The 15,385-nt window shown below is 31.9% G+C and overlaps 1 protein-coding gene across 1 annotated transcript in view; it reads right to left on the minus strand.

The window, feature by feature from the left end:
- Positions 1–4,986: 4,986 nt before the first annotated feature.
- The window catches only part of LOC136983512 (peroxisomal acyl-coenzyme A oxidase 3-like), a 40,311-nt gene continuing 29,912 nt past the window's right edge, over positions 4,987–15,385 (minus strand). The window contains exons 11-15 of the mRNA XM_067280270.1: positions 11,529–11,639; positions 11,294–11,448; positions 6,436–6,571; positions 5,373–5,527; positions 4,987–5,281 (exon numbers count right to left, since the gene is read on the minus strand). Coding sequence (XP_067136371.1) covers positions 5,165–5,281; positions 5,373–5,527; positions 6,436–6,571; positions 11,294–11,448; positions 11,529–11,639 — 674 coding nt within the window. The 3' untranslated portion in view covers positions 4,987–5,164. The remainder of the gene's footprint in view (positions 5,282–5,372; positions 5,528–6,435; positions 6,572–11,293; positions 11,449–11,528; positions 11,640–15,385) is intronic.

Raw genomic sequence — 15,385 nt, forward strand, 5'->3', positions numbered from 1 at the left:
AAATAACTTTTAATTTCTAGCGAACTTGTAACTTTTAGAAAGCAACAGCGAGTATTAATGTAACAAACTTAGCTCATTCAAACGTTACGATGAAAAATGTTTTGTTTTTCACGTTACGTTACAAAAATTTATATAAGAAATATGAAAATAGCGAAAAAATAACTTTTAATTTCTAGCGAACTTGTAACTTTTAGAAAGCAACAGCGAGTATTAATGTAACAAACTTAGCTCATTCAAACGTTACGATGAAAAATGTTTTGTTTTTCACGTTACGTTACAAAAATTTATATAAGAAATATGAAAATAGCGAAAAAATAACTTTTAATTTCTAGCGAACTTGTAACTTTTAGAAAGCAACAGCGAGTATTAATGTAACAAACTTAGCTCATTCAAACGTTACGATGAAAAATGTTTTGTTTTTCACGTTACGTTACAAAAATTTATATAAGAAATATGAAAATAGCGAAAAAATAACTTTTAATTTCTAGCGAACTTGTAACTTTTAGAAAGCAACAGCGAGTATTAATGTAACAAACTTAGCTCATTCAAACGTTACGATGAAAAATGTTTTGTTTTTCACGTTACGTTACAAAAATTTATATAAGAAATATGAAAATAGCGAAAAAATAACTTTTAATTTCTAGCGAACTTGTAACTTTTAGAAAGCAACAGCGAGTATTAATGTAACAAACTTAGCTCATTCAAACGTTACGATGAAAAATGTTTTGTTTTTCACGTTACGTTACAAAAATTTATATAAGAAATATGAAAATAGCGAAAAAATAACTTTTAATTTCTAGCGAACTTGTAACTTTTAGAAAGCAACAGCGAGTATTAATGTAACAAACTTAGCTCATTCAAACGTTACGATGAAAAATGTTTTGTTTTTCACGTTACGTTACAAAAATTTATATAAGAAATATGAAAATAGCGAAAAAATAACTTTTAATTTCTAGCGAACTTGTAACTTTTAGAAAGCAACAGCGAGTATTAATGTAACAAACTTAGCTCATTCAAACGTTACGATGAAAAATGTTTTGTTTTTCACGTTACGTTACAAAAATTTATATAAAAAATATGAAAATAGCGAAAAAATAACTTTTAATTTCTAGCGAACTTCTAACTTTTAGAAAGCAACAGCGAGTATTAATGTAACAAACTTAGCTCATTCAAACGTTACGATGAAAAATGTTTTGTTTTTCACGTTACGTTACAAAAATTTATATAAGAAATATGAAAATAGCGAAAAAATCACTTCGAAACAAAAACGATGTATAAAAAGTGTATGCTTCAAAATATCGGAAGTAGTAACATTCGTTACTATCGTTACGGTTTTAGTTTATGAATCGGTAGTATAGCAGTTCTCAAGCTACATATTTACGTGTGTCGCTTGGTAAACAATTCAAGCAGAAACAGCTTAAGAAACAGAAGTAATATTAAAAAAAAATTTTTATAAACGATATGTAAAAAGGTTTGACGTCGAGGTCATTGATTTGGATCAAAGTCGATCCAAATTAAATTTTAATGACTGACAGGTGCCAAGTATGAAATGCGACGTTGAAAACTAAATCTTGAAAATCGGACAATCACTTAAAAGGCTCAAACTGTCAGTTTTGTTTCGACTGGCCGGTGGGTCGTAGGAGCGCGATCGTCTAACTTCTGGTTTCAGGCCTGACGTTGTGGGTTCGTTTTCTTCCGTGGAATGTTTTTTTTGTATAATATTTTTTTCGTTTTTACTATACTATTATGTTTATATTAATTTTATTTAAAAATTATTTTCAAATATTTATGTACATGTGAGGTTCGTGCATAATTCCTACATGCTGTAAAACACAACGAAACATAAAAAATACTATTAGTTTGGGACGCCGCCAGATGGCGTTCGAGTGGCAGCGGTGTAACTAAAGCTGCGTTACACGGTGGATCGTTGCCAAACACATTACTTTTTAAACTTGGTTTCATTAATAAAAGCTCAAAAATAACATTCAAATAAAGGAAACTATTGAAAGTTGATCCATAAGAATAGTTAATGCAGATTTGACAGTAAGACTCAACATGAGAATATACACAGACGACAACTACAGGAAATTTTGAATAAAGCCAATCGCCTTGATAATAAATAGAAAAAATTATAATGCAAAATAAATGTTTATATTTTAAACGGTTTTGGAATATTACAAATCAGTTTAAAATATTGAAATTTGTCTTTAAATGGATATTCCTATTCTAGTTCTGTGCTCTTACTCAACTTGAAAAACCTTATGATTACTCAATGTTAAATTTCTAGATCGGTAATTCTATTTTTATCAAAATATTTGTACAGTATATTGTGTAATCTGCCAAAATATTACTCACGTTTATATCCGTAGCAATTATTTTCAAGTAAAGAAGCAAAAAATCGCAAAACTTTCTTTCTCATTCGAAAATCGCCCACTTACAACAAAGAAAGTAAAACAATGGAAAAATCTATTGTTGCCGATATTGTTGCGTATCGCGGACGATCGAGCCGATTTAGTAAAAATACCTGATTATTTTTAATTCAATGCATATTTATTAATTTATTTTCGTTTTAATGATTTTTATTTTTAAAGCTTATTTTGCCATGTCAGAACAACCGAAAGAGGGCTTTTTACATGCTATATAAATTAAACTCTTTAAAGTACTTGCAGGAGATAATTTCTTACTTTATTTAAAAACTTTCTCTTGCCCACGTAACAAATTTATTTATTATTATACAAAAATTAATAAATAGATTTATAAAAATATATTAAACATTAGGCAAACAATAGATATATCTATTTCAACTTTATTTATACTTTTATTTTATAATAAAAAAATTCGAGAAAACTTTCTATTTTAAAATGGCGGCGGCTTAGAAAAATAAATTCTAATATGTCGAACGTTACGATTAAAATTATTTTGTTTTTTACGTTACGCAATGTTTTGCTAATTAAATTTTTACAAGAAACATCGATATAAAAATAAAATATATTTGATTTGTTGCAAACTTTCTATTGTAAAGATGGCGGCGGCCATTAAAATTACAGTAGACTCTTCTATAACTCGGTAGATACGTTCCGTGTTATATAAATCCGTTGTATGTACGTGTCACTTAGATACATGAGCCAATCAGAGCCCGGCACGTGTGCAGTTTAGAAGTAACGGCTGTGTGAAAGATTTTCTTCCATAAAATTAATCGATTCTAGACAAATTTGACTCAACATTTCCAATTCACATATAGTTTTTTTTTTAATAATCCATATAAACTATGCAGTAAACAAAAAATTGTGGGATTACTTACCGTATGTGCACCGTTCGTCGACGCCATTGCTTAAGGATGCAAAATGACCTAATCGAGTTTGATCCAAATCAATGACCTCGACGTCAAACCTTTTTACATATCATTTATAAAAATTTTTTTTTATATTACTTCTGTTTCTTAAGCAGTTGCTTGAATTGTTTACGAAGCGACACACGTGAATATGTAGCTTGAGAACTGCTATACTACCGCTTCATAAACTCAGACTGTAACGTGCGTTGCTACTTCCGATATTTTGTAGCATAAACTTTTTATACATCGTTTTTGTTTCAAAGTTATTTTTTTCGCTATTTTGATATTTCTTTATAAATTTACATAGCGAAACATTACGTAACGTAAGAAACAAAATGTTTTTAACCGTAACGTACGACAAATTAGAATTTGTTATAATTTCATTGGCCGCAGCTATCTTGAAATTACAAGTTTGCTAGAAATTAAAAGTTATTTTTTTCGCTATTTTCATATTTCTTGTAGAAATTTCTGTAGCGTAACGTGAAAAACAAAACATTTTTTATCGTAACGTTGGAATGAGCAAAGTTCGTTACATTAATACTGGTTGCCGCTCTCTTAAAATTACAAGTTCGCTAGCAATTAAAAGTTATTTTTCTCGTTATTTTCACATATCTTGTAAAAATTTAGATAGCGAAACACTGAGTAACGTAAGAAACGAAATTCTTATCCAATAGCAGACATTGCACAAACTCGAGTTTAAACGAGCACTAAACCTACTAAAAAACATTTATTATTCAACGGCCATAAAAATTATATGTTTATTAGTTGTTTCGAAAGTCAGGTTATTTTTCTGCGAAGAATTCGCTGATCAGGAAACGCGCCCTCCGTTCGATGAGCCGCTCCGCGACGAAAATAAGCTTAATATTACGAAGACAAATATACATAAATTCTACAGGCACTTCGCATCATTCGCTAAAAAATTGAATAATTAAATAATTTCTGGATTAAAATAACATTGTAAAGAAACAGACGATTTTTAAATAATCATTATTTTAATAAAAAATACGTCATAATTTTAACCACAAACACAAAAAAATGAAGTTTACGCCCATCGTCTACTCGCCATTCTAGACGAAGCGAACGCCATTATTGACCGTATAGAATTGCCAGATGGCGGCGCTCGTCCGTCCGCCGTTCGTTTTGTCTGACAAACTCTCTAATATCTGCTTGAACTGGTTTTATAAGGCACGTCACCAATGAAAAATTAAAACTCGAACACCTACACTAATAACTAGCAGTATCTCAATGGCAGCCAAGACATACGCCCTCGTAGTGAGTTCAAAAACGTTCTGGAAACTTGTGGATAGAATAAACAGGAAATGACTTACCGCTTTTTGGTCTTTTTACCCACTCGGGACGCGAAACTTCTCGTTGCAGCCGTTTTCGTAAACCCACAACGCGTTCTGGGTGCAGAGTCTCGAATTATGTAAGTAGCAACGCAAATGTGTTGGAGTGTCACGTGGTATCAAACTCATACAGCGAGACTATTCGCCGAACGAGTTGGTACTGTACCATCTGACATTCCCAACACGTCCGCATTGTTACACACAACTCGAGACCAGACACACGGGTCGTGTTTTACGCTCGCCGAGCTATTTGGTCTTTGAGCCTAACATATAGGCTATAGTAAATTCTTTTGTAATAAAATAAAACACTTTACAAACTTTCCCAATTTTATTTAACCAAAAACAACAAATTGCATAAAAATTATGCAGATCGAAATTATACATATTAAAAAGCATAATAATAATAATACTGGTTTTAATGATAAACTCATAAAAAATAAGATGCAGATATAAAATGGAATGGCCGTAAAAATGCAGAAGACTTTTTTCAAAGTTTAGCTCGTATAGAATGAACCGAAGGCTTTTTGAGAAATTCCTTCCACCAGAACGGCCTGTCTTGCGCTCCCGATCTCTGAACAATGGCATTATAAAGATGTTCGTACACCTGTAAATTGTGAGAAATTGTATTCGAAAATATTTACTTTCGGTGATAGCAAATAGTTAGAAATTAAGATAGGTTTTATAAAAATACTTACTTGACCGTCAGAATTTCCGAGAACCGAATTAAGAATAAAATCTGGAGGAGAAATTACGTCTGCAAGAGCTACGGCTTCGTTTTTAAGGAAGCAACACAATGACAAAATTCCGTCTTTAATAAGAGACGCCATCTTTCCTTCTTTAAAATATTCGCCTGTTTTAATAGGATACGTAAAAAGATTAATAAATTTGGAAAGGAACAAATTTTAATTAAGACTAAAAACGTGATTATTATTAAATTTGAGATAAACTTTACTTGTTTCCTGAATTATTGAAAAAATGAGAGATAATAATGGTTTTATCTTTCTTTCACTTGTTTTAGATTAGAAACTATGCATAAATTTGTGCGTGTATAGAGAACACCCAAAGCAATAAAAAAAACTACTGTATTTACTTATTTGGAACAGTCAACGGTAGGCACATGTGGCTAGTGATCAACATACATGGATGAGATTATCACTAGCCACACGTGATCAACACGGTCAAAAATGAATATATTATATATATATATATATTCGGTGCACTTGCAAGATTCCCGCAGGCAATGATTTAATTAACCTTTTAAATAAATACCTTAAAATAAAAATATATCTTTTTGTTCTTTCTGGAGCGAGTGTGATCCGTTATCCGAAATTGCCCCGCCCCGATTATTTCCGATAATCGATAAAATACGAGCTTAATTCGGAATAGGAGTTTCGTTGTGAACTTAATTCTTAAATCGGCAACGGAATATCCGAATTGATTTCGCGATATTAGTTTCCTGGGTACGAGTGGGGCCAGCCGAAAGCGCAGACCCGAAAAGATGTCTTGTGCAAGAAAAGCGGCTAAGAAAACAAATGGCACAATCTGTTTACTTTTGCTTACCTAGCTGCTTGCCATATATTTTTTAGTTAAATATATTTTATCTAAACAATAAACATCTTGGATAAAAATATTACTAAAAGATGTTTTAGTAACTAATTACTTTTAATCCTACCGCGATGATTTTATCTTATATAATATCATTTGTCGAGTATTTGTATCTATCGACATTTAATAATTTAAAAATTTAATTGAAATTACCTTCGTAAAAAATTGCTAAATGTTTTTCTAAACTCCAGAGAGCGTACAAAGAACACACTTTCTTTAATATAGACGACAGGACCGCGTCGACCGTTTCTTCGGTAATAAAATCGTAAAACCTCTGAATTATGGAAAGCTGAAAAAATTATACGTATATTAAACTTATTAATATCTTTCGTTATAAAGAATATTTTAACGGGTCTAAAAAATATGTTGAAGTTTAATTAATTATCTTAAAATGAATACTGTATTCAATTTTCTTATTTGTAAATTAGTATTAAGACGTACGATTTTGTTTAAGTAGCGCCGACAATAAAAATGATATAATACAATTTCTAACCATTCCGATTAAAATAAAATTTAACTATTTATTAATAGTGTTTATGAAACTGTGCCGGTGCTTATTCTGCAACTTGAACACAAACTATATGGTGTATTTTCTCGGACACATGGCAAATTTCATCACTAAGTTTTCTTCAGTTGAATTGTAGTGTTCAACTGAATCAACTGAATCAACTGAAGAAAACTTAGTGATGAAATTTGCCATGTGTCCGAGAAAATACACCATATAGTTTGTGTTCAAGTTGCAGTATTTATTAATAATTTTATCATCATCGTGGGATTGGTGGATTGTATCCTACTCTGTTAATTAATAATGATGCCTAGTGCTATGCCTGATCGACACAAATGTATAGCAACAGAAAAACTGTGGTTATATAGACCTACTATTTGTACATGTATCTGCATTTGTATTTAAGGATTTCTTGTGTGATGTGTTTAGTATGTACTTTCTGTAATGTGTTGTGTGTACTGAAGCCCTGATGTATCTGGATTTTTGTTGTGTGTATGAGGCAGGACTCCTGTGAGTAAGAAATAATGATACAATTGAGAAATATCTCATCTGTTCTCCAAAGAAGCTTTATTCCGTGGGCAAGTTCTGAGTATTTACTAAGTTTTTCGGTGCGTGTATTTTGTATTTTGTGGGTGTCTATCGTGTATATAATTTTGCTTTACTCGTCGGTAAATGTTTGGTGTTGCGACGATCTTTGGCCCGTTCCGATAGATTGTTTTGTACGTGATTACGGCTTGGCCGTACTATATTTTGCACGAACCGTTTTCTGTGACCGTCTGCGGTGTGTATTTTTAACGAGCGTGTAGTAGTTTGTGCTTCTGGGCAAACACCGTGACTGTGTTTTGATGGATTATATTTTCTATTTGGTTATGTTAATAAAGTAGTCAGTTTGTATTAAAAGCTTGCAAACCAATGTGGTAATGTATAATTTCGTTCATGATTTTTATTTCCTACAAGTGTCATCTGAGGGTTCCTATGCTCACTTCTTACATCTGCTCATATCAAATATAATGCATCTGCTGTTATCAGAAGGCCAATGATGCTTTCATCTAGCACATAGTCTCAGAAGAGTTGAATTCATCATTTCATTCCATATTACAAATGCACATCGATGAAATGGAGGTATCCTTTTTCTCCAATAAAAAATAGTTAAACTTGAGAAATCCAAGGCTTCTGACTTCTGGGATGCTAGAGCCACTGTTCTTTGTCAATTTGTGGTGTCAAGAGAAACAGTCAGTTATTGTGAAACCTTGCATGACTTCAATCAGCAATCTATTGAAAGCATCCCCGATTTCTCATTGATGGAATGCTCCTGTTGATGACAATTCCATTCCTCACACTGCCAAGATGCTGTATGAACTGTGAAACTCAGATAGAAATATCTTCAGCATTCACCATACAGTCTATATCTAATACCAAGTGACTTTCACATATTCTCAACAGTGAAGGAAGATCAATGTTTCAGAACAAATCAAGGTATGAAAGATCTATGCTGTATGATAATACTTCTGTAGGCAGGGCATAACTTTCTACACTCAAGCACTGGCATCTACTGCAACTTTTCCAATGAGACAAAGGAATATACTCCCACTATCATAATTATTGTTTAAATCAGACTGATTGAGCTTATATTAAGTAAGATACCATACTACTGAGTGAAGAGAATAAAATTTTTCAACACTCCTAAGGAAATTAATAATAAAGTTCCAACTTCCAAATCCTCTCACCCATGGTCGCTAAGGCCTGATCTAGTAGAGACAAATGACCTATTTGTCCCAGTGAACACTTGTGTACTCTACATAACATTTCCAAATCCTAGACAAATACTGAGACAAATGTTTCAATGTTACAGGTGATTATGTAGAGAAGCAAAGAATTAGTGTAAATTTCAAACACTTGAATACTTTAGTTATAATATAATAAAAATGGAACACTTAATACAAAATTTGTACTACCTTTGTATTATAAGTGTAATTTAACTTTTAACTTGCATGTTTCAGAATACAGTGGAACCTCACTTAACGAACACCTTGCACAAGTATTTCGCATAACGAGCAAAACAAATTGTAAAAATTTGCCTCGCTTAACGAGCGATGTTTCACATAATGAGTGATGAGGCGAGGGGAAGTCCCGAATTGTGTGCATGCGGCCTGCTCCATCAGTCTGTGTTTAGCACTCCTTCCGCTAGCATATTAGTGTCGCTTGTGATCACATATTTTTCCAAACTTGTGTTCACACACATTACTTATAAACATCAACAACCATAGCCCATTATATAACAAACACGCCAAATGATATGCCAAATTCTTGGGTCATTAAATTTAATGACAGATTCAAAATTAAATTTTAGAAATGCCTGAATTAAAAATTAACTATTTATAATTATTAAATTTAATACGAGATGGAAACATAACTGCCTACCTCTAGTCAAATTAATTAATTTCTAATATTTAATTATAGCCTTTACATAACCCAAGAATTTGGCATATCATTTGGAGTGTCTATCAAACATATTAGCTGCAAATTTTTTTTTTTTCTGCAAATCAAATTCTCGTTCCAGGATAGTTAATTCCGCACTAGAAGAAAAGATGATGATGATCCACGCTCCTTAACAGTGTATATTGTACAATCTTTTTTGAATAAACATTATACATAAAACATTTGAGCATTTTTTTGGTGTGGAACGCATTATCGTATTTTACATTCATTTCTATGGGAAAAATTGTTTTGCTTAATGAGTGTTTCGCATTATGAGTAAAACTCTGCAACGAATTATGCTCGTTAACTGAGGTTCCACTGTATGCTAATTCTGATGATAAAATCTAATTTAAAACACAGTACAATCTGCTTATTGTTAATTTGAAATACTAATTATTTCATCCTCTTAACCACTCAGCAGTGAGGGACATATACATATATGTCAAGGGAGATCGTGTGGCAGTGGTGAGGGACGTATATATCTGCTAAATTCTTTTGGAGGTATCGCCAAAAACTAGCCAAAAACTACTGTGAAAAAAAATTCACATAAAAAATGAATTATTTAACAATAAAAAAAGACTTTTCTTTACTAGACATAACTGTTTACAAAATCTTTTTCCGAAATGGTAATGACAAAAAACGCGTGAAAAAATACTTTAAAAATTTCCCACGTTTCTTTTCAACAACTAAGTGATAGCACCACATCTGACTGTTCCGCTGTTGAAAGGTTTTAATGATAGCATCGTTTGAATTTCCTTTTTTCCTCCCTACTAATATGTTGTTTGTGAGACATTACCAGTATGCATCTATGCCTGATAGAATTTATGCTACAACTTTTTAGTTGTGATAAAGTATTTTTTGAAAGAAAGACTTTGAAAACTATTTTAAAAAGATACCATATTTACTCACATATAAGATGAGGTTTTCATTCATTTTTCACTGCTTCAAAAACCTAGGTTGTCCTATATGCGTGAGCAAAGGATTCTTTGCATTTTTGCAATAATTTCTGTGAACTGTGTATAGTTCATGCTGCTGTTATAGGTCTACAGTCTATTTATCATAAGTTGGCACCTACTGTAAACAAATTAAGACACACTCCTCTTTGTTTATTGGTTTAATCCTACGTTCATCAATTAAAAACTGCATTGCATTTTATTCATCCGCAGAAAATACTTCCTCATTATTTATAAAATCATTAATGAAATACAAGTCACTTAGCAATGATTATAAATGTAGTTATTTCATATTAGTTAAATTGTTACTTTTAATGAATATTAGCACATTCTGAATCATTAAAAATAAACTTTTTCCAGTCATATGCATTATAATGTTTTGGTTTTGTTTTCCATTCATCACATATTAAGGCAAACATGGTTTTTACCTTAATACATGCATTTGATATTATTTTATTTATGATTAAATGAAATAAAATTAGAATTGTATTAATACATCTAATTTTCTTTATTTTGATCTCTAAAGTCACACCTTGTCCTATATGCGGGATCATCTTACATGCGAGTAAATATGATAAGTTTTGTGATATCTTGGTCCTTCTAAAAGGTAAAATTTAGATATTTACATCTTTAAACTAAAAAGATGTCTTATGAAAATTGTTCTCAAACATCTTTACAAAATACTTTGTTTCAGTTTATTACTTATAGCATAAATACCATCAGAAACACAAGTAAAGGCATTAGCCCACTGTTATGGAGCCTACTAACCTTGCTTCAAAAATTTGCACTAGTGGAAATTTGAATCCAAATAACTCAGATTTTCATCAGTGAGTTAGATGAATAAAATAATAAAATATATTATAATGGGCTCTCCTCTACATCAACAACCCATGTGAAAGAGAGCCCATGAGGAGAACCCATAGTCATGGGTACATGAAGACAAATGTACCCATGACTAAAAAAAAAAAAAAAAATAAAAACACTCAGTGCCTTCAGGAGAGTAAGTCAAAAATAAAAAGAAAAAACAGTAAAATATTTAATTCTGATGATAACCAATGTAGATTTATCAAATTACCTCAAAAAATGCTAATGACAATGGTTGGCAAAAGTACACTTGTGAGTTATTCCGAGCAGTAAAAGTATTTTCCCCTTTTCTTATTTCATTTTCTAATTTTTCATAGCTACCTTTTAATAGATAACAAACTAGCCACTGATAGGCAGATAATATTACTGTAAAGAAAGAAAAAGAATTCAATAAAATATATTTTAATCATTTAAACAGGAAAAATCTTTAAATTTCTATAACTTACTTTTCACATCTCTAATATCTTCTACTGAAGTAACAGATAATGTCTTACTTAGTATATCATCCATATTATTCAAAAAAGTAACACTTTGAGGAGTGATAACATAGCCTCTTTCTGAAACACCAAATTTAATAATTTTCTCATTATTTTTTAATAATGAAATATTTCAAAAATTGATATATTGAATATTTATCGAAAGTTTTGTTTAATAAAATTTTTTAATTTAATGTCATAAGATTATTTTACTGCATTTAAACTAGAATTTAATTAAAATAAATTAGTTAATAATTTATAATTAATTCTTGTCATACATAGAAAAGTCAAATTGAAGACAAATGTTAATTCAAAAGACTTTAATACTCTATTTAAAGCATGTAAGTTCAGGCTAACAAATAAACTTTTTGTACATAACAAATGGACGTAAAAATCTCTCTAAAACTAAGCTTAACAATAATAAATTATTAAGTTAAAACTCTAATCAATTATTCTGTGGTTCGGCAATTCACACGGTTCGGTACATGTTTAGCCTGCCGTCATCGGTGCACAAATTAATCAGAATGGCACCACTAGTATCACACACCTTAAACCAAGTATTTTGGTTATTAGGAAAAACAGCTTTAAGCCTCAAACTAACAAAAATTTTATTCAAAGAAAATTGTTCTAACATGTTGAAAGTACAAACCTGATTTAATACAGTTTTGAAATAATTCAAAGATGATCTGCTGGATTATTCATCCGACTACATTAGGGCTAATTAAATAATTAGATATAAACCAATTTAGCTAGAGGCAGGAACACTTAACTCTAGGAGTGATCTATATGGTAATCTAAATTAACTAACTGCTCTGAAAGTGAAAATCAAACAGAAGTTTGAGTAACATAACTGGCAATGCATCTGCGTAATGGGAGGGAATTTTAGGTTTGAAGTCCGCTCCAGGCTGATCTTTTCTTTCCGAATATTCCAAGTTTAAATTATTTCTGATTATTAAAATTTATTATGAAATTGGCCTAACCATTCACGTGTAACGAAACTGGTTTATATCTAATTATTAAATTAGCCTTCATGTAGCCTGATACATATAATATTATGTATATTATATAATGATATATAATAATGTATATATAATAACATGTATTTATTTAGGTACACACACAAACAAACCACAATAATCAAAAAGGTATTTTTTCTTCAAATTGATCAAACTGTTACTTTTTTTACAAGTCCCACTTCTCTAACAAGCCTTTCTCATTTGATTTCATAAAAATTAATAAATAAAAGCTGCCCACTTTACACAGAGATTGGAGAAGGAGAATTAAAGTTAATGCATCTTCTCCCAGTTCTGTCATATCCCTAGAGAACACATTATAGACTATGTGAATGTTACAAGCACCTAGCCGTTCTCTCTGTCAAAATGAGATTTACTCATGAGCTTAATGATAGCCTTGTTAACATTTAGTCCATCATAACTTAGCATCAGTTGAGCAAGAAATTTGTTCCAAATCCAAAGTTTTGTTCAGTTTACTATAAATATCTTTAGCTGTTGCAATCCCACAAAAAGTCTGGATGTGCCTGATATTAAATGCAGATCAGTATCTAACAGTTATCTATAATTTTTTGCGAGATACTACATTTGTGGTTTCATCATAACCTAATAGGTAATATATACTAAAAAACTTTTAAACAACCATTTCCTGAAGTAAGAGCCAGTGCCTGATTTTGGAAGGAAAACTTTTGGGGCACTACATTTGAAAACTTTCCCAATATGATAACAATACATATCAAAAACACTCAAGAGAGATAGTTATCAATAGCTAACCTAACATTGCTAGCATATGCCTATATATCTACCCTGCCTGACACTTGGAAAAATCCTAGACAGGACAAAAGGCTTGTTCCTCTAATGAAGGCAAAATCACCTTTGTGGGACAGATTATGACGAGACCAAGCTACTCTTAATTTCTCTTTTTTGTTAATAAATGTTTACATTAAAGCTCGATTTAATCCTGAAGTTGATTATCCACCCTTAAGTCAGTGGCTATGAAACAAAAGAAAAACAAATACCTGAAGCTGTAGCTTCAATCAGGACCTCTATTAAGTTTGGCCATTCCTAGAGAACCCTACACAACAGTTGGGTCAGTCAAGCTGGAGCTGCAACTGAACAATGTTGTCATACCACAAATGTGTATGGTAATAATGAATCTGTACCTAAGAGTTTTCTTCTTAGGTACAGATTTATGTGTAATACTTGAGTTTTACTTAATTTCAAAGAATTATAGGTCAAATTTGAAGATAGTGAACAACCAAAAAACAACACACTGGACTGATTGCAAACCCCACTAACAGATTAGTAACTCTTAAGAAAGACTGACTATTCTTGTCATTTGAAATGATGTAGCAGAACTATCAAACATTGTTCAGCATGAAATCAATACTAGTATGGCCTCTTCAGTATTTTGCTGGATCATACTGCTATTTGCCAATGAAACCAGCAGAAGTGGCAAGTAGACAAGACATTGAGAGATGACATCACTAAGCTGGTGTCCTCCTTTGGACCTCTCATCATGGTGTAAGGAACCAAGTCCGAGCGTTATTTTTATTTTACTTTTTTTTGCTTATTATTCTATTTTTGGTTTGGGGCTTATGTTTTGTTAGGACGAAGGTTTGCTCACCAATCACCTTAAGTATTTAAAAAGAGAAGAAATAAAACCCAACTCACCGACGGAAGAAAAGCACCATAGGACTCGCGCACATTTGCGCTTCCCGAGCGGCAAAGAATAAGTCCACACTGAGAAAGAGGGGGGAGACTCCACAAGCACGAGATAGACTCGCTAGACCTTAAGTAATAAAAACGTCCCGGAAAAATTGTAAAAACAAATAATGTAAAAGGTTAGTGAGTAATTGTCGGAAAATAGGCTGCCAGACAACGAAAAAAGTTCTTGTTAGCATTAAGTATGTAAATGAGGGGAGTGATCGCATTCAGACTTGTGACGTCACCTCACACTATAAATCCCGAATCTCAAGTGAAGACGGAGAGGTGAATTCCGGATAGCAACGAGCTTGGTGAGCTTCGTAGCAGTAAGCGAGAGAGGTGTCCGATAGGATCGAATAGTTCCAAGGTGATTTTGAAGTGATTCGAATATTGGATCGACGATAGGAAGTCTTGAGAGTTGAGGAAATAGGTTCCGAGTATATTGAGGTGACGATTAGGATCTATAGTTTATAAGAATTATTGTTATAAGTTAAGGCTTTGGTTTTGTCAGATTCCCAAGGGGAATAGAGTTAAGTTAAAGATAGATTGAATTGAGTATTGTCGGGGTGATTTTGTTGAATTTCATTGAATAAATTATTGTTTGCTTTTTTACTAAATATTGTACATAGTTATTGCTAAACGACTAATTAAATCTTTGATTTTTTTTCTATTGATAACTCTTGTCATTATTTAATTCGGTGTACGCATAAAGTCCAGGCCTGGCACGCTAACGTGAATCCTAGTAAAGTACCCGGTAGGTTAACGGTTGTTTCCGGCACACGGTAGAGTCGATAATAGTCGGAAATTAAAATAGTACTTTACAATGGTGATGATGAAAATGGGACTGACAGCTATGTATGGGTTATCAGAATCTTATTTCCACATTGAATGTGACACTTGATTACTGGAAAGTGCCTATAAGAAAAGGTAACAGAGCCCATCAATAGTAATAGAAAGAGTTTTCTCTCTATCAACTTCTGGTATTGCCATTTGACTTTAAGAATGCACCTGCCACATTTTAACAATGAATATAAGAGGCACATTCTGTGAGGTATATTTTGATGACAGTAATTTCTTCCTTACACTTTTGTAGATCATAAGAAGCACCAC

Source organism: Centruroides vittatus, unplaced genomic scaffold, assembly GCF_030686945.1.
Source record: "Centruroides vittatus isolate TY-2023 unplaced genomic scaffold, ASM3068694v2 contig_882, whole genome shotgun sequence".
NCBI lineage: Eukaryota > Metazoa > Arthropoda > Arachnida > Scorpiones > Buthidae > Centruroides > Centruroides vittatus.